Source organism: Micromesistius poutassou (assembly GCF_964030765.1).
Source record: "Micromesistius poutassou genome assembly, chromosome: 6".
Classification (NCBI taxonomy): Eukaryota; Metazoa; Chordata; class Actinopteri; order Gadiformes; family Gadidae; genus Micromesistius; species Micromesistius poutassou.
The window spans coordinates 15,453,783-15,476,596 of record NC_140276.1 but is presented as its reverse complement, the minus strand read 5'-3'; the positions used below and the strand labels follow the sequence as shown (position 1 = coordinate 15,476,596).

Sequence of the window (22,814 nt, the reverse complement as noted above, 5' to 3'; positions counted from 1 at the left end):
CTTGCTGTGCAATAACTGAATACAATCTGAGCTTAATGCTGTAATGCTGAAACAGACCTCGCAGGAAACCATTGGCAGCACTTTAGTATAACGGAATCATGGCTCATTCTGAACCCCAGACACAGACATCCACACCCCAGAGCAGTGTCAGGTGTTGCAAAGGCAAGAGGTCTGCAGTAGTTAGGGGCTAGGTTTCTGGTTCGAAGACACTGTGACGCCAGCAGGTGCAGTATAAAAAAAGGCAGATATAATGACACACGAAAGCAGTGAAATACGTGCATAATGGACAAAAGAGCAAACCTACTAACTGAAGATAAGCGAGCGCTCTACAGAAGCATACATGGTGCAGAAGGAAGGCCTGTTGATTCTGTGAGAACAGACCTCACTGAACCAAGAGAGGTCAAGGGTCAAGAGACTATGTAGCAGTCATGGCTCTCTATGTTTGTGTGTGTGTGTGTGTGTGTGTGTGTGTGTGTGTGTGTGTGTGTGTGTGTGTGTGTGTGTGTGTGAAAGGCAGAGATGGAGAGAGAGAGAAAGAGGGAGAGAATATGCTTGTATACAAATGTAATTCTTAATGTATACTTTTTACACAGAAAATGATACAAACCATACGTTTGCTCATCACTGCTCTATTGGATAGTCTCTCTCCCTCCTTCTCTCTTACTCTGCCTTTGTTTATCTTTCCCTCCCCACGTTTCCTGTCATCCTGCATTATATGCGCCCATTGTTAAAAGACTAAACTCTTTTAGAAGAGGAATGGAAAGAGTTTGTACCTGCTGAGAACAACCAGAAGCACAGCCACAGCATCTCTTTCTCAACGGATCATTTAATCATTACATGGGTTGGCTTGTGGGTACAGGGTGTCCCTTGGGCCGAGTTTTTTTACTTCCTAGACTTGATGTCAGGCACGTATACTTAAATATGTGTGTGTGTGTATGTGTGTGTGTGTGTGTGTGTGTGTGTGTGTGTGTGTGTGTCTGTCTGTCTTTGTGTGTGTGTGTGTGTGTGTGTGTGTGTGTGTGTGTGTGTGTGTGTGCACGTGCATGTTCCATGGGGTGTGTACTCATATCAGCTGAGACAGCTTGATGCTGAACAGCATGATGAATTGTTGTGGCCTGTACTTTACAGACTTAAAGGAAGCCAGCAAATCATTGATTGAATACATTTGATTGTAAATGTTTTACAATCTATAATTAGAAAGAAAAAGATATTGAAATGCTGCTCCTTTCTATCATCTGACTGGCCTTGAACATCCCTGCGCAAGTCTGTTGAACCCACTAAGTGCTGACCCTTGAGAGTCATATGTACATTATGGATTCATTTATTATAAATCTTTTACCGCTAGACTTAAACCACCAGCAGCCCATGTGTATTTCCTGGTGGCGGCTACTGCATCTTGTTGACATGTTGCATCTACTGTATGTAGTGCTGGTGTGATGCTGATAAGTGAATGTGTGTGTATGTGTGTGTGTGTGTGTGTGTGTGTGTGTGTGTGTGTTTATACATGATGTCTTAAGCTGCCTGATAAGACACAGGGGGGCCCCTGATAAGCTGCTTCATACCCCATTATCTTCTAGTTGGATTCCCCTTTGCTGCCCCTCCTGGTCTCTCCCCCTCCTGGTCTCTACCCCTCCTGGTCTCTCCCCCTTCCAGGCCTCTTCTGTCTTTTGAGGGATCATCCATCATATCAACCCCATTCTTCTGGGCCGTTGACCTCAAAACCTAAAACAACTCGCTCTCACCTCGGTGAAAGTGTAGAATGCCTTCTCAACACCCGTCCCACCAGCCTCGTTGTGTTGCCTCTGCTTTATTGACAGGTCCAGCCTTCAGCATGAGCGACTTGGACGCCTTGGCGGTGGGGGAGCCCCCCCCCCCCTACATGATCTTCCTGGTGGTCTTCCTCTTCTTCGTCACGGGGCTGCTGGGCTTCCTGGTCTGTCACACGCTAAAGAAGAGAGGCTACCGCTGCCGCACCTGGGAAACAGACGAAGAGGAGGAGGAGGAGGAGGAGAAGGAGAAGGAGGAGAAGAAGAAGGAGGAAGTCAGTGCAGAAGGTATCGGGGGAGGGGGCGTTCAGTACACACACATACAGACATAAAGATGCACACGCACACCATCAGCCGTACACTATGTTGTCAGACAAATATCTAAAAGGGCTTGAAACTCTCGTCAGAAAGAAATCAAAGAATCCACCAGCCTTTCATACAATAATAAAATAATTCTTAATTAATTCCTCAGTTCACTTTGAACTTAAAGAAAGTTTGATGTCCCAACTGACTCTAAAACGAACGCTTTGTAATCAAGTAGACCCATGATGCTTTTTCAAGAACCTCTTGTTTAGTGTTTGAATAAAGGTCTGTTGACTCAAGTTTCCTTGTTCCTCCCCAGCAGCACACCGTCTGTCCTCGCAGCTATGTGCTAGGCTGGGGTCGTAAATTACAAACGTTGCTAGGAGGAACCAGCAGAGGCTAATGTTCACAATATTGAAAAGCAAACAAAGACCTTGTTTACACAAGTGTTTCAACCTCTTTTAAATGACATATTCAAACGGTTGTGAGCTTACAATGCAAAGAAATGTTTTCTCTGCCTAAAGAGAATTGTTGTGGGACAGACAGAACCACCTCAGAAGGTGATTGACAAGAGGTAGACGGTCGGCTGTCTCGTGGAAGCGTTGTCCGGACACATGCTTAGCTCCCGTGTTTTCGGTGGTCCACTAACATGAAGCGCAGGGACACAAGGGTAAACATGGTTATTGTTAACATCGACGCAGCATGCCACAGCACGTCGCTCGTGAGACTGGTGGTTTGAAACACAACCATTTCTCCCCATGCTCACAAATCATTTCACGATGGTGATGTCACAGTGCTCTGCATTGTCCTTTCCCCTAGTCTCCATACCAGCAGATTTATATTTTTAGGCATTCGATGAGAAGTAAGGAGCTTTTGTAAACAGAGATGGATCACTCACATTTTCCAGTGTTTTTCCAGAGTGTAGCTAGAAATAGAACATTGTGTTACATTTTGGTGGGCTAACACTGCAGCATAACAACTGGGCTATTCAGTTCATACTTAGACTTGCACTTTACACGTGGATCTTAATCACTCAACTCTTCTTTGTGTTCCAGAAGATGACGAAGACAATCAGGACACTGTGGAGCAAATCCTCAAATGTATTATTGAAAATGAAGGTAAGAGTTGGCCTTTATCACACTAACAGCAGGGAGCTGGTGTCTCTGATTCTGCTCTGTTCTACTGTTGGTTAACTAATGATTTCCCTAATGATAATGATAATGATGATAATGATAATTATTCTAAGAGCAGCATCATTGTGGTCTAAAGAGATGGATTCATGCAGTGCCATGATATTGAATGAATGCCTGAAAGCAGACTCTTGTTTCCCCAGCCAACATGGAGGCCTTTAAGGAGATGCTGGGGAACCAGAACGTGTGTGCTCTCCACGACCCCAGGTCAGACTTTACAATGAGGCCATACTCTTCTCTGAAGGCTGTGGTTACAATACAATACAATACAATACTTCTAATAGAAAACAATTATTATTTTAAAGTGACACTTTACTTAATACATAAATAAATATCGGATCATGAATGACAAATCATCTGGAATGAAGATTTTTTGGGGAATTTGTGCACCAATTATGCATAAGAAATCAATTGGTGTGACGACAATCAGTCGCATAAACATATTCAACCAAGTGTAATGCCTAATCAGCAGCATATAAACCACTTAATATGCATGCAATAACATGTTTTCAATCTAGAAGGGGGACATATAATTCAAACCAACGTGGCGTTCTGCTTTAAGCGGCCCAGTATCTGTCCATTGTTGTAGGTTCCTTTTGATTCTGTTATTGTATGCATGTGCATATCGTCTTTGTGTTCAATGCAGGTAAAACAATCTTGCTTTGTGTTGAGTTCCTCCCCACCAGCCCGTAACTCCAAGCTCTATTTATTAGGCCATTGTGTTAGTTACAGGTGTTAAAGAATACTTTACCCTGGTGTTCTCAAGGTGCTGCTGCAATTTGATCTCTCTCTCTCTCTCTCTCTCTCTCTCTCTCTCTCTCTCTCTCTCTCTCTCTCTCTCTCTCTCTCTCTCTCTCTCTCTCTCTCTCATTTTGCTGCATTAGTTGACTACACTACAGGGTGTGTCTCACACTCATTGGCAGCTTATACATCACGACACTATCTTCCTATACAAGTCTTCCTATACCCTTGGTACCTGTTTAGGAGTCTTCCTATACCCTTGGTACCTGTGTTTAGGAGTCTTCCTATACCCTTGGTACCTGTGTTTAGGAGTCTTCCTATACCCTTGGTACCTGTGTTTAGGAGGCTTCCTATACCCTTGGTACCTGTTTGGGAGTCTTCCTGTATCCTCGGTACCTGTTTAGGAGTCTTCCTGTATCCTTGGTACCTGTTTAGGAGTCTTCCTATACCCTTGGTACCTGTGTTTAGGAGTCTTCCTATACCCTTGGTACCTGTGTTTAGGAGTCTTCCTATACCCTTGGTACCTGTGTTTAGGAGTCTTCCTATACCCTTGGTACCTGTTTGGGAGGCTTCCTATAGCCTTGTACCCTTGATACTTGTTTAGTAGGCTTCCTTGTTCGTTACCTACTAGGTGAATTTGAACCACAGTTACCAGGTTGCATCGTGTGCAAAAAGGTCACGTTGGGACTATGTCTATTACTATGAGAATTAGTCATGAGTAATTAGGCAAAGAAACTAGTGATTTTAAAGATTAACTTAAATTCGTCCTTGTGCCGCACAGCCTCATAGGATATTCTACACGACCAAACCAAAGTACATAGTTAAGATGTTTCCTATGCTTCCTACTTACTGGAACAAACCTACACCACCATATTGCCTATATTTTCCTCCTATTTAGGAAGTATCCTCACAATTGAGACACAGCCTACATATTTATCACAGCCAGGCCCAGTGCAGGGATACCGGAGCTAACACTGGGGTTTTAACGAATACTGAGTAATACACAACAATTATTGTGAATCTAAAACTCTAAAACAATATTTTGTTCACTTACTCGTTAAGCTAGGTCTCTCGTAGGTTTGTGTCTCCAGGTATTGGAGGGAGGTTGTTGACTTTACTTGGATTGATTGATTAGATAGTAGATTTGTGGAGTGCTGGTTCTTCACCACGGCCACATGCCCGGGTCTGCTTGCTCAAGGGCCCAGACGGTTGCTGGCTCTCCGTCTGTGGGGTTCTCTCTCTTCTCTTCCTTGTCTCTCAGTTAGAACCCCAATGAGATAAGACGATAAGACACAGTTTAAATATGTTTTATTTAAGTGGTATTATACATTGCCACAGGATTTAGCGCATACATTATTTACACAAAAAGAATGTTGCTGTCAGCGGCTCTCAAATAGAAGAAAACGATAGCAATGAAGTCCCAAACTAGAAAGACAGATCGAGCATGGCCCTTTAAATCCCCCCCACTGAGGGGGGGGGGGGGAGGCTGTCATTTTGCTGACTCATCCCTGGCAGGGTGTTTCTGCTGAGTCAAGGTTATGATATATTTATGCTCTGGTACAGTTTTTGTCATGTGGAGGGACAATGTCTCCTATGGTAGATTTATTGACCCCCCTCCCCCCCAGTGATGTAAGATATAGCTATAGAGCTATACTAAGATATATACTTGCATACTCTGCATAATCTCATATTGAAGTATTTGATATAGTATCAAAAGTCAAGTACTGAGTCATCATTCATGTGAAGATACAGATTCAAATATGTGCCTTGAAATGTTCAAGAGCAAATGAATAAAGTCCTCCAAAGTAGAAATAAAATACTATAAATAAAGTACCACAGAAAGGTAATTAAGTATGATTATTGTCAAAGTACTTTAAGTATTCCTTTCGGCAATAGATTTCTCTTGTACATATAAATGAACAAAACTGAATAGAATTATATACATTCTATTTATATTACATGTATATATATATATATAATATGTAATGATATATACAGTATAACCCTTGCTGTTGTGGCACTTTTTCTGGCGGTTATTTATAGAAACAATAAACAAGGACAAGGCTCTCAGTCAAAGTCACTGGGAGCTCTTAGCTGGAAGCTGATCTGTTTGTGTTAGTGGTGACGCATCAAGCTAGGATGATCCCTGCCCAGCCTCTTTATTTTAACATAAATCACCTTCCAAACCGTGCACCAACTGAAGTGATTTAACCACATGCATTCTGTGTGCTGGGAATCCCCAGGTTACTGCGGAAGGAGTCCATCGGTGGCATCCCTCCCCACCACCACACGGTGCATTCTGGGAGCGACCTGAACTCGTGTCACCTGTGTGCTCAGGGCCGCGTGAAGAAGGGCCGGCGCCGCAGCCGCACCCCCAAGCCCAAGAAACCCGGGGAGCAGACGGTGTTCTCCGTCGGCAGGTAGGACCGGACCACTGGGTGTCCGTGGTGAATGTTGTTGTGTTTTAGGGTTGGATAGTAAGGGAACAGACCCTTTCACAGAGGTGTCATCGTAGGTCAAACACAGGTCTGGCTCATCGCACTAACCATGGATCAGCTTTCAAATATACCAGGGCATGGGTAGTTGAGTTATCTTTACTGGGACACTGTGTCTTACGAAGACGCCTCTCCAAAAAGGCTCTATTGTGACGGGAACAGTGCAAAGAAGTCGAACGTTATTATTACGTGAATAACATAATGATATATAGTATCGATCACAGGGTTCTATATCCTTCAAGAACTTTTACACAGTTGATTACACAGTTCATTAAATCTATAAATCAGAAATAAATTCATAAGATATGATGAATAACTTACAGTCAGTTTAGTGATGGAAAAAAAATACCTTTCCTGCATTCCTGTGTTGCGTGTCCCTCCTTTAGATTCCGGGTGATCCACACAGACAAGAAGCTCCAAGGAAGCCCTAATCCCATGGCCGACTCCGGAGACCAACTGAATCAATCGCAAGACAGCAAGGATCCAAAGGAGGGCGCTGAGGACCCCAAGGAAGGGGGCTTCAACCTGAGGAACATGTTCAAAGATGTCAAGCAGCCCGCAGAGAGCTCCAACGGGGCCGTCCCAAACCCGGGCAAGCGCAGGAAGAGTCTGACCATATTCGGCCTGGGGAGGCGAGGAAGTGACCCGGCGGGGGTGAAGACGGCGTCCCTTCCTGGAGGACGGGTTTTAGGGGGTCTGAGGGAGGGCGGAGTGAAATTCTCGAAGCAGGCACCCGTAGTGTTTGAGGAACAGCTGCCAACTTGCCCGGAAACTGACTCAGTGACAGAGGTCCCTTATTCTGTGCCCCTTAAGGGTATTACTGAGGTTGGCTCCCTGAGCCTTGAGCCTCCGGATGGGCTGACGGTAGAACCCTCAGTGGGTGCTGCGGCTCAAGAGACCCCCGTCCCCAGCTCCTTAGCCATTCCGACCTCTCTTCCATCGCGACGAACATTAAAAAGTCCTTCCCCCGGGACAGCAACGGAAGAGAATAAGTCGGGGGAGGTGTACTCACCTGGGCCGCAACAGACCTCAACACCCATCGCCCCTGGCTTTGGAGTCGCTTCAGGGCTGAAATCTTCTGCTGCTGCCCCTCAGCGTACAGCCTCTTCCAGTGAAGGTCTTCTACCCAGTGGTACTCTACCCAGCCCCTACTCCGTCTCCAGCCTGGATGCAGATCCAGGTATTGGAGGGAGCCTAGCCTCAATGACTCTTGGCTTGTCTCCTTCTTCACCCTTCCCAGTCCAAACCTCATCCCCGGCATCACTGAGAACTCCTACCTCAAGTGCAGTGTTTGCGCAGAGCCTTACCGCCCCACCCCACGACTCGAGAAACACCCCTACGGAGCCCGTCAAAACTCCCTCAGCCTCCCCTGCTTTGAAGCATAGCCCTCAACTCACCTCCGTCCTGAGTAGGTCTAACCAATCTCCTACCACGTCTTTAAGCCTTGGTAGGATCCCTAGCCCATTACTAGCCCGCACCCCTTCTCCTGCACTCACCCTGAACGCAAACACCAGTGCCATGTCCCCCTCTCCAACCCCTTCTGCTATCCTCTCTCCGGGATCTTCCCAGACCTCACCACATGACGCTTTGCCTCATGTTAGAGGAAGGTTCAGCAGTATGGCCTCTCCAGCCTCGGAACCTGACCAGCTCCCACAGGTATCTGTAGGAGACGTTCACAGTGCTTCTCTGGCTTCCCCTTCTGCCCAGCTGGGTAAGGATGAACCGAGCAGTCCACCCGTGTCTCCAGGGCAGTCACGCTCCCCTTCCTTGCCTCAAGAGGGAAGAATGAGTAGCGTGTCTATTGTCAAAGCTAGACCAGATAGTAAAAGGGAATTTTCTGTGGTGACTATGCTGGAGGAGGAGGAGCCTTCTATTTTGGCAACAAAAGAAGAAGAGACCAATACTGGAGAGACTTCTGACCTTAAGAAGGACTTGGAAAAAGTTGATACTAGTCCAACTGTCACTAAGAGGGGATACTCTTCAGTTTCAGGGTCTGTACAAACTACGATGCTGGACAAAGAGCTTTCTACAGTGCTTGTAGTGCCATCGGTGAGCCAAGGAAAGGATGACATTGTAGAGATGAAAGATCTACAAGAGGTTGTACAGGATGATAACTAAGAGGGAATTAAGACATGATGGGCCGCCAACATAGAGCACCAGGACTAACATCCGTGTGTTGCATTGCAAGTGAAGGAACAGAGTGGAATAAATAGAAGGCTGACCCTGAACAACACTATTAATCACAGCAGAAGAAACATAACAAATGTCATCTCGGTGGGAATAAGGGTGGGGGGGGGTGGGGTAAATGAATATATTGCTTCCGATGGAGATAGAAGCAGCTAAACGATGAAAAAAAACAACGTATCCCACATAATCAAGTCTTTTATAAAGTGTTTATTTAACAATAATATATAACACTGGTGAGGGTTGTTGGGAATATGAGCCGCCTGGCTGGCCAGCAGATTTAGGCTCTTTAAAGCTCTTACGTTTACCACTAGCTGCTAGCTTAGTGAGCTAATATGAGCTTCTTTGACCAAAAGTTGAAGCTATGGGGCTCACAACACTGTGAGTGCTCTGCAATGAATAATGATATAACCATGGTGCTCATTTATCAATATGTAAATGCAGTGATAGCATTGTGAGTGCTGGCACTGGTGTTCTTATGTATTGATAATCTTGTCTGAACAATATAAGCTGATTTTAAATTATTAAAGCATATCTAACCCCAGTGTAGCTTAACACATACCTATCAGATGATCTTTTACTCCAACTAGTTTAACCTTTAACTGCTACAAATAGTTCAGCTGTTACTGCTCTCATGGGACATAAACAAAACAATGTGTATGGTTCCCCTGAAACATCAATCTGGTAAATGTGTAGGTCACCATTGCTAATGTATTGTACATTAAACACTGTGCCACAATTAAGTCTCTATTGGAAAACTTGCCAAGTCCTGTTATTCCAAAAGGACCACATTGGTCTGTGATACGACAAACGAGTATAGCCAGGCTATATAGCAAGGCACAAGAGGACTTCCCAATATTTGTCTGTTTGTCCTCTGATTTTATCATAACATAATCCAGAATCTAGATTTAAAGATCAACACACAAACTACAACATACGACCAAAGAGAGGAGTCTTTTCTGGAAAAAGGACTCCTCAATAATATTTGGTGGATTGGCCATAATTGCTTTTTCTTTTGTTTTGCCATTTAATGTAATTTTGGATCTCTGTTAAATTGCCTCCAAATTGCTATGGCAACAGCTAAAAGAGAACCACCATGGAATCGTATGAGTTATTGGGAAATAATTATCCAAGTATTACAAACACCTTGATGTGGACATAAACTCGCTAAATGAAATAAAGGACCTCAATAGTGGCAGTTGAAAAATAGAATCATTATGAAATTGTGGCATATAAAAACATTTAAGACATTCAAATTAAATATCTGGTGGTTATGTCATATAATTTCATTATGTGAAGATTATGTGGCTAGTTGGGTTCTAATCCCCATTCACGATGCTGAATTAGTTTTAAACGCTATAAACTTGACTAACTATGTCATGCTGTAACACAAAACTGTTTTTTTTTTACAAGAAAGGACAAGTCATTTCGCAAACAAAAGGAAAGGCCAGAAATCAACAGTAGGGCTGAGAACAAGGACTGAGTTCACTATTCTACACTTTTGATGTAAGTCTCTTGCAAAGGAACAGTTTGTGTTTTATGATTCTCAGGAAGGGTCCCAAAATAGGGCAAGGCACTAACTATTATAACTCCAAGTATAATCTGGTTGATAGACAACACATAAGCAAACGTCTCTTTGTAAACTGTGAATGTGTGTGCCTGCAATTTAGCAATCTGTAATTTGTCGCTGTTTGAGGATGGAGTATCACATGAACAAACATTTCTTCTTTAATTATTTTTTTAAGCCTCATGGTTTGAAAGTCACACCTCGTAATTGTAAAAGTAAACACATGCATACCAGCAATTTGGGTTGATTTAAGCTGTAGGTTTAGTGAGTGTAATATCACAGTATCAGGGTGTCGTTGTTACAACATCAGATGTCTTATAGTGTCAGTAGTTGGTGAAGAGGGTGTCTTGTAGGGATCCATCATTACTGAGGTTGGACATCATACGGTTTTCCAGCCTTTCTAGAGAAATCCTGACATTACTCCCTTTTAGCCTGCCATCAGAATTTGTATGTGTTCCCTTTCTCTTAAGAGGTATTTTTTATGCTGCCAGCAAACACCAAACAAAAAAAGCTATAGTTATGTTTTAGATTTGGCAAAAATGTAATTCCTCCTCACATTTTTGATTTACTTCATGTTGGTATTCTGGCTCTGTGTCTGCATCACTGTCAATATATTACTTCTACACAATGTCTCTCTTAAGTGGTTGTACCTTTGCATAATAGGCCATTTAAATCAGCTTTAGGGGAAAAGGATTTGATGCAGAGGACACACAATGTTTAAACAACAAACATTTTCTTATGCAGTATATATTGAAAGCCATTGTAACACTGAGATTATAAGGAATGATAAAGTCATATTTGTGTGCTGCATTAGAAATCATTAGAATTAGCTTTCTTTTCTTTGTGTGAGTGTATACACATTTGGGGGGTAATATTCACACGTTAGGCACATGTACCACAGACACATGTACAGTACACTCAGAACCCAAGAGCGACGTTTCCCAGAGGCACCGCGGTAGTAGACAAACAGCTGTAGGTGATCCCTGTGTTTGTCCTCGATGAAGCGTCTGGGAACGGCTCTGTATTCACTGCTGTGTTCACTGAGATGTGAAGGGAAGGCTCTCTTCATCTAGAATCAGGTTTATCTGAGGATTTAACCTTTAGCACAATGTTCACAATACACTCAGCAATAACATAAAGATTTAAAGCCGTTGAACATGACAATATAATTTTTTTTTTGCTTTGTCACAATGAAAGGAATTATATTATCAAGTCCACCTTTTTCGTATCGATGTCAATATGCAATATATGTTTTGCTTTTGATTATGGAAATATGTCGGAACCTCCAGATTAAACTGTCACGATATTGATCACAATGAAGCTGTGGTGATAATAAAGTGATTCTGGTTAATCTGGACACTTTGGATTGGAAATGGATTAAAGAAATAAGAGAAATGTGCAGATCAGATCCTTTTCATGAGTATGGGTGCATTACGTTCACACGATCCACTGCTGTATTCATTTACAAAGACCGCAAGCAATTTGTCCAATATGTAATCAATTCAGCCTTCTGCCCATGGTTACCAAGTGATTGATATAGTTCAGTTTGACTGTGCCTCGTGTAATGGTAGCATATTGAGCGAGGTGATTTAAAGCTCACAGTAACAGTAGTCTCAGCCTCTTCCGTTCAGTGGCTCTCTGTCAACATGTGAGTCCTCCTGAATGGCTCTGAGAGAGGACAGGGAGTCTGACCTGATGCGGGCTCTCTGTGGTAGGAGGAAGAGAGAGGTAGTTTTATTGATTATTGATTAAATTATTGATTTAAAAATAATTTTTTGGTTTATTTATTTTAACAGGTTGGTGTCAAAATCTCTGGCTTCATTATCTTCTATGCTGACAAATACCAGTAGGGGTCGCTCAGCAGCAACCTGGACACAAACCAAGCCATTATTAAGACTATAAAAAGTTGTATTAATAGATGGTAAGTGTCGAACAGTCTTACATGTACTTTGTAAACATCAAGCCAATAATAACTTAAAGATGAGTTTATGGTGTTTGCAAACCCATTTCTTCTATGCAAAATTTACAAAAGCCTTACTGTAGGAGCATTATTAAAATAAAAACACAGTTTAGGGTAGGACAGTAATGGTCAGTTCTTGAACAGTTCTACCAGCATCAAAGGTATACTTATTGTGCCAAGTCAAACCCGAATAAATGATGTCCGTTCAGTGGGTGGCCCATGAATGGGCAGCAAGTCCACTCAGCACTGTCAGGTGTTCCAGGAAGCAATCGTACTTGAGTACGGTACAGGGCAACTTTGCCTAGTGTGAGTGCACCCTCAGTTGTGTCCCCTGGGCTTGTTTCCCTCACACAACCTTGTCATACCGAGGAGTGATGGGACTCAATGACCCAGTGGGTCATGTCGCAGTGGGGTTCTGTGTCTTTGTGGCGTTCATTGTGGAAGAACCAGCTTCACAGGTAAGTGGTTGGGATGGGCAGTAGTGTCTTAAGGGCCACTGTCTTTAGGCCCAGTGTCTTTAGGGCCAGTGTCTTTAGGCCCAGTGTCATCAGGGCCACTGTCTTTAGGCCCAGTGTCATTAGGGCCAGTGTCTTTAGGCCCAGTGTCATTAGGGCCAGTGTCTTTAGCCCCAGTGTCTTTAGGGCCAGTGTCTTTAGGCCCAGTGTCATTAGGGCCAGTGTCTTTAGCCCCAGTGTCATTAGGGCCAGGCCCAGTGTCTTTAGGGCCAGTGTCATTAGGGCCAGGGCCAGTGTCTTTAGGGCCAGTGTCTTTAGGGCCAGTGTCATTAGGGTCCGTGTCTTTAGAGCCTGTGTCTTTAGGGCCAGTGTCTTTAGGGCCAGTGTCTTTAGGGCCAGGACCAGTGTCATTAGGGTCAGTGTCTTTAGAGCCAGTGTCTTTAGGCCCAGTGTCTTTAGGCCCAGTGTCTTTAGGGTCAGTGTCTTCAGGGCCAGTGTCTTCAGGGCCAGTGTCTTTAGGGCCAGTGTCTTTAGGCCCAGTGTCATTAGGGCCAGTGTCTTTAGGGTCAGTGTCTTTAGGGCCAGTGTCTTTAGGGCCAGTGTCTTTAGGGTCAGTGTCTTTAGAGCCAGTGTCTTTAGGGTCAGTGTCTTTAGGGCCAGTGTCTTTAGGGCCAGTGTCTTTAGGGTCAGTGTCTTTAGGCCCAGTGTCTTTAGGGTCAGTGTCTTTAGGGCCAGGGCCAGTGTCTTTAGGCCCAGTGTCTTTAGAGCCAGTGTCTTTAGGGTCAGTGTCTTTAGGGACAGTGTCTTTAGGGTCAGTGTCTAAAGGCCCTGTGTCATTAAACCCCTTTCCACTCTTTTCGACATTTCGACAGCCTTTATCAGCCAGTGGAAAAAAAGTTGGTCCTTTTCCCTTGTAGTAACAGGTTTAGCTCATTATCTCTCTATCTCGGGGGAATATATCAGCTCAGTATTGAGGTCCTCTAGCCAAGTGCTCTGCCAGCAGAGATGTTTTATTTAATAGAAACCTTTCCAGTGGCTCTCGTAGCTCAAACACCCTGTCAGGGCCGTCCCTCCTGATAGCCACCTTACCTCTGTGGGAGAGAGAAGTCGTCTGTATTCTGCATCCATCTCCTCACATAGCTGCTCACACAGGCGTGGGTTGAATGCGTGTGCTTTGATGTGATTCACAACTTTCATCACATCACTAAATACAGTGTGAAGTTGGAGGGACAACATTCAGACCACCTATGAATGACGAAGTGGGTCGACTCTCAGGCTGGGGTGTCCTCTGTCACACTGGGTGGTGAAGACAGGCGGCTAGCCATGGCCATCCTTACAGACTCCCACACAGGATGACCAACCCAGCTTGCATGGGTCATGTAGTCATTCAACGCCTTGAGTATTTCAGCCGCTGTTGTGTTATTTTGCTATGGCAGGGCACATACCATATCCTCATGCAAATCATCTTTTAAGATAAATGGCACATAGACGAGCAGTATTGCTTTCTTATCCAAGTCTGTATTGCACACCACAGAGACTTATTGAACCTCTCAAAGAGCTGTCCCTCAACAGCTGCAGCCATGTCATCAAATAAATGTATCTCCGATGGTGAATGGCTTCTTGGAATTGCAATATGGTTAGCCACAAGAAACAATGCAGGAAGTGCAGCTACATTTCCAGATGAGGGGGCTTTCAAAACCACTTTTTTTTCACTTTTTTCACTTTCATCTTCGTCAACTTCCTCATTGTTTGGCCTTTTATCTCCTCTACCCTTGAAAAGCTCACCAAAAAGGTAAGCATTGTAAGCTTTGTAGAATGCGTGTATTCACCACAACAAGAGCGCACCACAACAAGAACTACTTTCTCTGCCCTCAAGCTAAGTTTACACTCCAACGTTGGCACGTATGCCCCACTCTCTACTACAATCTGCTCTCCCGTGCACTATTCAACATTTGAATGGCCACTACATTTTTTCCCATTGATGCAGTAAGCACCCTCAATCCTGTACCGAAACCTGTTCCACAAATATACTGCCCAAAGTATTTATAGAACAATAGTGGCATGACTGCATGATAGAGAAGTGGGGTTGGGATTGGTGTGAAGGCCTCTCATTTTAATTTTGTGGAAGTCATTTCTAAATCTCTGCGGCCGGTGGCCAACGCTCCACGACCTGGGACCGGTCCTCAGCCCGGTGGTTGAGAACCCCTCTTCTAGAGGACACCATCTCTTATTTAACAACAGTCATTGTGTATGAATGTTATAATTCCACTCTCACAAAACACTTTGACATTTTAATATTGACATGATATTTGCAATCCCATCCGATTTTTGCAAATGAGTTCCAATGTTTTGGTGGTTATATAGTTACAAACATAGACACAATACCTAACATTTCAATGTATTTGTCCAAGCAACCTGCAATTAGGCACAACTCAAACACAAATTTTAACTCATTTGACAAACATCCAGATGAATTCACCTGATCATACACATTTTAGCAGTTTAATGTCTTGTATAAACTCAACCATGATCCAGTGACTTGCACTTGGAGGAACCCAACACAGCTGCAGGTGTTCACTACAAAATACTCTTTTCCCAAAAGTAACGACGTAGGACGGAACAAGGTGTCGCTCATGACCCTGATGGGTCTGCTACTCTCCTGCACCAGGACCCGGTACAGACTCATCTCACTAGACTACTACTACCCATGCCCTGGTGGAACAAAAGAGCAGACCCATAGATAGTTGGATGAGCGGCAGCGGTGTTTGTCTTACGATGACCTTCTGTGGATATGGACTATAGACCCTCTGTGGTCAGGGTCTATAGACCCTCTGTGGTCAGGGTCTATAGACCCTCTGTGGTCAGGGTCTATAGACCCTCTGTGGTCAGGGTCTATAGACCCTCTGTGGTCAGGGCCTATAGACCCTCTGTGGTCAGGGTGTATAGACCCTCTGTGGTCAGGGTCTATAGACCCTCTGTGGTCAGGGCCTATAGACCCTCTGTGGTCAGGGTCTATAGGCCCTCTGTGGTCAGGGTCTATAGACCCTCTGTGGTCAGGGCCTATAGACCCTCTGTGGTCAGGGTCTATAGACCCTCTGTGGTCAGGGCCTATAGACCCTCTGTGGATAGGGTCTATAGACCCTCTGTGGCCAGGGTGTATAGACCCTCTGTGGTCAGGGTCTATAGACCCAGAGATCTACACAGGGGTAGATCATCTCTTATCAGGGTTTTCTGTATTCATGTAACTGAGTACACAAGTAATGAGAAATCGAGGCTGCAATATACTTTACAATCTACTACTACATAGTACAATTCTGTACCCTTTTCTAGCATAGCCTACTATTATATACTATATATTTGTGTATATATATGACAGGCTATGTCTCTTCATCAAGCTACGCATCGCAGGCTACTAATGTAGACATATATGTAATAAGGAGGATTATTATGCAAGCTACCTCTTCAATGTGGTTGCTGGTCTAGTCTATGATGGTCCACCTGTCAAAATGCATTGTGGGTAATCCAGGCAAATGTAATGTCCAGTTCATGCACACTAGACATCCCATTAGAATACTGTGTGATGGTCTTCTTTACAGATGTAATTCTAGGCACCAGACATGTTGACCCTGCCAGTAAACGACTGCCAAAAGGCTCTGAACGCATGAACGCAGTTGTAGTCAATTTGTGTCACTTCTGTTCTCTGTCCATCGGGGGGGGAGTTTAGGGCTTTGGAGAGACCCTCTGGTTAGGAGGAGGAGGGGGCGCTCGACACTGGAACACACACACACACACACACACACACACACACACACACACACACACACACACACACACACACACACACACACACACACACACACACACCCACACACACACACGAGACAGAGGGACACAGAGAGAGAAAGACAGACAGGGAGATAGACAGAGAGAGAGAGAGAGAGAGAGACTTAACAAGTAAGTGTGATGCTAATGAAAGAGACAACATTAAAAGCATGCCACTCTGTACAGTATAACCATCATGCGTTACATTAAAACAGTTCAGTGCATCATGAACTCACTGGTCTGAGTCTCCCAGGAGAGGCATGGTTACCGCCTGCTGCTTCTGGTGGCAGAGACACACCAGGGGGTCAGAGACCCACACGCATTATGGGATGTAGGTAAAACTACCACTAACACTTGGGACAGTGGACACAGCCTATAAATGACACACTGTGTGTGTGTGTGTGTGTGTGTGTGTGTGTGTGTGTGTGTGTGTGTGTGCGTGCGTGCGTGTGTCTACCTGCGGGGCTGTCAGTAATCCGTTGGAGCTCTGTGTTGAGGGTGTGTATTTGGACCCCCTGACCTCTGGACTGAGTGGAGACGAGAGGGGGGTGCGTCCGCGGCTGGGGGTGGGGGAACAGGCCGGCCGGGACCAGAGAAGGGGGAGGAGGGGAGAAGGAGGGGCCCGAGGGAGGGCTGGTCGGGGTGGGCGGAGTCTGAGGAGAAAAGAAGACAGGAAACTAAAACAGCGTACAAGAAGTCGATACATATGAAAAAAAAAATAACACACAAAAAAAGTTGATATATTTCACAATCATACCGATTACAGTATACTGATCATGCTTTTCTTTACTTGTTTTTGTTACTAGTTTGGAACGTCTTTCCAATATACTGGATAACCAATATCAATATAATGTTCAACATACTTAACCGTCAACCGTCGCAACATATCTTGCTGCAAAATGACGTATGAACGACATCATTATTAGTTTCAATGCATGCTGGAGAACAGCCTCCTCCTCTTCCTCCTCCTCTACCTCCTCCTCTACCTCCTCCTCCTCTTCTACCTCCTCCTCCTCCTCCTCCTCCTCCTCTACCTCCTCTACCTCCTCCTCCTCTTCTACCTCCTCCTCCTCCTCCTCCTCCTCCTCCTCCCGGTCCTCTGGCAGCAGCTCCACCACCAGGGAGGGGAACACCCCCACCCGGCCGTCCAGCTCCCCCTCCCAGAAGCCGTCGTCCACCTGGTCGTCAGAAACACACACGTCCACTCAGAGAGGGCAGAGGGGGAGGGACCAGCTGATCACATAGGGGTGGGGGGGGGGGGGGGGGTTCTGAGGGAGTTTGTCAGTGTTAAAGTGTTTTATTAAATAAATATTGTATAAATACATTTAAATATCATACAGACTGCGAGGGGAACACCCCCATTTGGGACGTAAATGGTCGAGTCATCATACTGTAAATGTATCAAATTGTTCAGCAGTGATAAAAACAAAACAAAAAAGTAAGTAGGAGGGAGCGGTTCGAGGGTTTTGTTTTTCATCTTCTTCTAGAACCCTTCAAAGGGAGTAATTTCGTTCAAACGTTAAGGCCCATCGAGGGTCTGCTCCTTTGATGTAGCAGGACACTGGTAGTGGACACACACCTCTCCCTGTCCACAGCGCAGCAGGCGGATCAGCGCCCCCTCCTGGAAGGACAGCTCCTCTGCACTCTGGGCCTGGTAGGTGTACAACGCTCTGGCAATCCCTGCTTCAGAGGAACAGGCACACAGAGAGATGGGAACTCACATGCACACAGACAGACACACACATGCAACAGGGACATCCTCTTTCCCAGTATTTGAATTGTGTTAGTCTCCTTTATGTTCTGAAGTATGATCCAAACCACAGACCTGAACTATGCCCTCTTCTGATGTTCCCGATAGAGAAACAGGAGCTGAAGGAACAGTCCAGCTGCACTGTGTCCTCTGCTGGCAGACACAGGAACTGCACGTAGCGCTCTGGCACGTAGCCCACCTGACCACACGAGTTACACACCTAGGGAGAGGCGATTAATGCACTACATTTCTAGGATCTTAACTAAACCAAAATCTTAATCTCCAGAATCCCACATTTTGAGGCCGCCTCTACCAAGGTTATGACGGGAGTGGAATGTATGTTGATGTAACAAACACCTCACAGTCCAACCGGCACAGAACCAGAGACTGGAGGGCAGAACTGTTGACATATGACTGCATCCTAATGTAGCGTAGTCGCTCAGTTCACTCTGTTACAGAGAGGAGGCCTCTGTTCACTCTGTCACAGAGAGTAGGGGGACTCAGTTCACCCTGTCACAGAGTAGGAGGCCTCTGTTCACTCTGTCACAGAGTACATGTCTTGATGTTTGTCTCCAGCTCTTACCTTCAGCCAGTCCTCCACGTCACCTTCTTCTATCACCTGGAGCTCCTCCCCTTCCACGATGGACAGCTCATCTGATTGGCTAGCCTACAGGATCATGTAGTTCAGGTTTTATTGCTATCCTCAACCTTTCATTCAATTTAGTTTCTCAAACTTTATTTCACTGCTTAAGGGGTCCTAACAATCGTTCAAGGCACTGTACAATTTATATGATAAAATACAGTAAGCCTCTGCTTGTGAAACCAGTCTTCTCATCAGATAACGGCCGACACCCCGGGTTCCTCGTGGCTGTCCCTTTCACTCGTTCAGCTTTATTATGTAACGGGAGTATCTGCTTCCAATAGCCAGTATCTCTAACTTTGGCTTGGTAAAGTCAACCTATTGTCTTGGTAAAAACAACCTTGTTTCCAGATGCAATGTTTCCAGACCAAACGACCGATTACGTACAGTTATGTTCAGTGTTTACTCATGCAGTTTTAGCGTCTCATTCATGGAGTTAATTATTGCTGCTTATACATGGATACGAAGACAACTAAAATACTCTGGCATGCATCCAAACACAGATTGATATGCATGTTTCTTTAGCAGTGTGCTGATCGACAGCCATCTTTGCAGCAGCATTTACTGCTAGGGGGATGACATAAGGAACCAATAGGAACAAGCCTTTCTGAGCTTCTGAAAAATGAAAACTGTAAATGTACAGACTGCTACTTAAGGGGGGTAATACATTGTGAACTGTGCATGTGTTGTGCGCTCTACCTGGTAGTCATACACCACTCTGCACGCTGCTGGGTACAGACAGACTACAGACGCAGAGGACAGATCCACAAAGATGTCTCCGTCCTCCTCTTCAAAGTCCTCCAAGTCAGTCAGGTCAAACTCCTCCTCCTGGGAAAAAACCCAGACTTCATCACGTGGGTTTCAGTAAGTAGTAATCTAATTGATTACTCTTCCCATCATTATAACGCTGTGATCATTAGTTCCCAAAATTGTGGCGCGTTACTATAATTGAAGTTGTTTTTTCATTGGACCAACTAGTTCTCTCTCTCTCTCTCTTTACTGTTCTGCCTTGGTTAGTGGGTGTGAGACAATTTGCGTTTACACTGCCCAAGGTAAATTGCCAGTTGAGCTAGCACCCCAATTTACCCTCCTGGACCCTACACACATTGGCGGTTTCATTCTGATGAACTTGGGTAGAGGTGTTGCTGTATTGTCTAGACAGAGACAACGCAGCGATATCAACATAAGTAGTTCTAACTGAGCCGGTGAGCTGCTGATCATCATGGGACAGAAGGTGATGCAGTCGCATTAAACAAAGACGGGGAAAGATGGTGCGATCTACGAGAAAGAAGCAGAGGAACTGTCCTTACGAGTCCTTTTGTCAGGATAAAAAACAAGTGGTCAGAAAAATAAAGAATATGTTGGCGTTTTGCACTTTTGCACTTTGCGTTTGTAGCCTACACTCTGTTGTATGCTCATTCTTGCATGCGAGTCTCTTGAATCCTAAAAAAATAAAAACATTTGTAGTATGCAAATTATTCTAAAGAGGTCTACTCGCCGTGCGTAGCCCCGCCTTCTCCAGTGAACCAAGAAAGCACTCTCCGTGACAACGGGGGATTTTACCCCCTCGGTTCTACACAGGCAAGGCGGTGAAAATGCCTAGCTGCGACCGACCTGGCTTGGCAGTGTAAAAAGGCCTATTGATAACAATTAGCTGAGGTGGAGTCAAGTTTCATGGAAAGCCAATCAGAGGTTGAGTGGGGCGGGTGTTGTTTACACAAATTCGAAAGCACGCATAGTCGGACACACAACGACACAAGTGAGTCAACGAGTAACAGGAATGGCGAGCCCAAATAATCCCAAAATAGCCTTCTTTAAATGGAAGTATAGACATTACTTATCCCTTCAAGAAATTAAAGGAACGAGTGTAACGGTGAAATGCGCTTTATGCCCTGGACAAAGTGCCTCTCCGCGTCGGTGTCAAGTAATTGAAACATCTTTCAGCGTTGCATGCTTCCATGCATTCCATGCTTCTGTGCATGAACATGCACATGTACTTTAAGTTCTGTTAAAAAGGGTCGAGGTGGGGGAATTATTTGACACATTTGAGCATTTAAAAATGTACTTGAAAATAACGCAATTGTTACTTTCCACAGTAACTAGTTACTTTTGTGTCTGTGTGTGTATGCATGTATGAATGTATGCATGTGTGTGTGTGTGTGTGTCTGTGTGTGTGTGTGTGTGTGTGTGTGTGTGTGTGAGTGCATGTGTGTCTGTGTGTGTCTGTATGTGTGTATGTACATGTGTATGTGTCTGTGTGTGCACCCCCTTACTGAGACATCCCCAGTGGAGCGTCTTTGCTCGCTGAGCCTCCTCTCCCCCTCCAGGTCCTCGTGGGCCTGCCTGAGGGCGGGGCCCAGCCACTGCTCCACCCCCACGCCGCGCTCCTCGAGCAGGGCCAGCCGCGCCTCCGCCCTCACCCTGCTCACCTGACAGATGGGCAGCCGGACGGAGACACACACACACACACACACACACACACACACACACAAACACACACACACAAGTACAATGAGGTGCAGCAGCAGTAAGTAGAGAGGAAAAAGGTGTTAAAAAAGAGATTTGAATTGCATAAGACGTCTGTCACTTAAAACTAAAAAGGTGTTTTATGCATGCAGAGTAGTATAGACAGCAAGTCTTAGGCCCTCCCACATGGTGAAAATGATCTTTTCCCCCTCCATTTTTCTTGGCAGCGTTTCAGGAATTTCTCCGTGAAGACGGACGCAAAACCTTGTAGATTGAGCAGAAAATACTTTTTAATGTACCGTTAGTATTAAATTTACCAAGGGGCTGTATTTAAAGCTACAAAAATAAAACAAATCAAATCAAACAAAACAAGTTAGACGTCAATCTAAAGCCGCATTCACACCAAGACGGGGCAGGGCGACTCCATACAAGTCAACGTATACGTTCACGCAGATTTAGTAGTGCGACACGTCGCGACACTCAAGTTTAAATAATTGAACTTTGCAGCGACATTCGCATGATATTATATATTATATAATATAGATACCTATATATTATATTATATATCTTATATTATTTAGTGTGTCTGTTTCTCTGACATCTCTGGTACTTCCACAACACGTAAAGACTGGCCATGGTTGAGAATGAATTGACAGAAATAAACATGGCGGTCACAAGAGGAAGCCTCTCATACACGCGCAACTAAATTTGTGTGATAAAACTTGCACAAATCACTACAGCGACGGATTTGTGACTACTCGCACGACCAAACTCAGGCGACCAGGCGACCAAATTTGCCACGTTGGGTGGGGGGGGGCGATGACGTCATTGTTTGCGTACGGGCGTCCACACGAATCCTAACACGAAAACGCAGGGGGCCGTTTTTCTCTTTTTCACCCTGGGACCTGGTTTCAAAAAAATGTGTTTGCAGGCACCGAAAACACAGGATCCGTCTGGACGGTCGGCCCAAACGCACAAGACTTATGCGTTCTTACACAAAAATAGTTTCCGTGTGGACGGGGCCTTAAACATCTATCTCTATATTTTGTCACACTTTCTAGACCAGCGAACACAAGGCAGAGATGAATCCTAGCGGATTTACCCTGACCCTGCCACCTTGTGTCCTCACACAACATTGCGGCCAATCACAATGTTCTCCACAATGTTCTCCTCACAGTGACACTATGAAGGCGCTACCTTGGCCTTCCTGATAGTCTCCTCCACCTCCACCATCCTCTGCTCCACACTGAGGCCCGTCTCCTTCGGTAAGAGCTGCACCCTGCTCTCTAGGCTCTGCAGGGCCTGGGGGGGGGGAAGAGAGAGAGAGACAGAGGCAGAGAGAGAGAGACAGAGACAGAGACAGAGAGACACCGTCAATCCCGTTTATTTCTCGCTGTGATTGTGTCAAAGATCAAATATTAAATGTTCTGTAATATCCACCCTTAATCCATGGCTGATGATCTTGTAGTCTTTGG

General features: G+C 44.9%; 2 protein-coding genes across 2 annotated transcripts in view; one reads left to right on the top strand and one right to left on the bottom strand.

The window, feature by feature from the left end:
- Nucleotides 1-1,553: 1,553 nt before the first annotated feature.
- rell2 (RELT like 2) lies at nt 1,554-11,520 on the top strand. The gene is made up of 5 exons (XM_084469807.1): nt 1,554-2,054; nt 3,125-3,187; nt 3,403-3,466; nt 6,244-6,420; nt 6,882-11,520. Exons 1-5 carry the CDS (start codon nt 1,760-1,762, stop codon nt 8,611-8,613), a joined length of 2,331 nt encoding a protein of 776 aa, XP_084325933.1. The 5' UTR covers nt 1,554-1,759; the 3' UTR covers nt 8,614-11,520.
- A 1,172-nt stretch (nt 11,521-12,692) lies between these two features.
- Nucleotides 12,693-22,814, bottom strand: part of LOC311345251 (F-BAR and double SH3 domains protein 1-like) — a gene marked incomplete at both ends in the record, with an annotated part of 15,164 nt that continues 5,042 nt past the window's right edge. Inside the window, 12 exons of the mRNA XM_084469617.1 lie at nt 12,693-13,514; nt 13,751-13,801; nt 16,720-16,763; nt 16,941-17,136; nt 17,488-17,661; nt 18,063-18,163; nt 18,309-18,453; nt 18,817-18,900; nt 19,573-19,701; nt 21,147-21,302; nt 22,537-22,641; nt 22,780-22,814. The exon at nt 22,780-22,814 is cut by the window's right edge and continues 82 nt beyond it. Coding sequence (XP_084325743.1) covers nt 12,693-13,514; nt 13,751-13,801; nt 16,720-16,763; nt 16,941-17,136; nt 17,488-17,661; nt 18,063-18,163; nt 18,309-18,453; nt 18,817-18,900; nt 19,573-19,701; nt 21,147-21,302; nt 22,537-22,641; nt 22,780-22,814 — 2,042 coding nt within the window. The remainder of the gene's footprint in view (nt 13,515-13,750; nt 13,802-16,719; nt 16,764-16,940; nt 17,137-17,487; nt 17,662-18,062; nt 18,164-18,308; nt 18,454-18,816; nt 18,901-19,572; nt 19,702-21,146; nt 21,303-22,536; nt 22,642-22,779) is intronic.

Coding starts and splice junctions, on each gene's coding strand:
- rell2 (XM_084469807.1), top strand. CDS start 1,760: ATGCCTTCTCAACACCCGTCCCACCAGCCTCGTTGTGTTGCCTCTGCT. Junction 3,188..3,402: donor ATGTATTATTGAAAATGAAG/GTAAGAGTTGGC, acceptor TTGTTTCCCCAG/CCAACATGGAGGCCTTTAAG. Junction 6,421..6,881: donor ACGGTGTTCTCCGTCGGCAG/GTAGGACCGGAC, acceptor TCCCTCCTTTAG/ATTCCGGGTGATCCACACAG.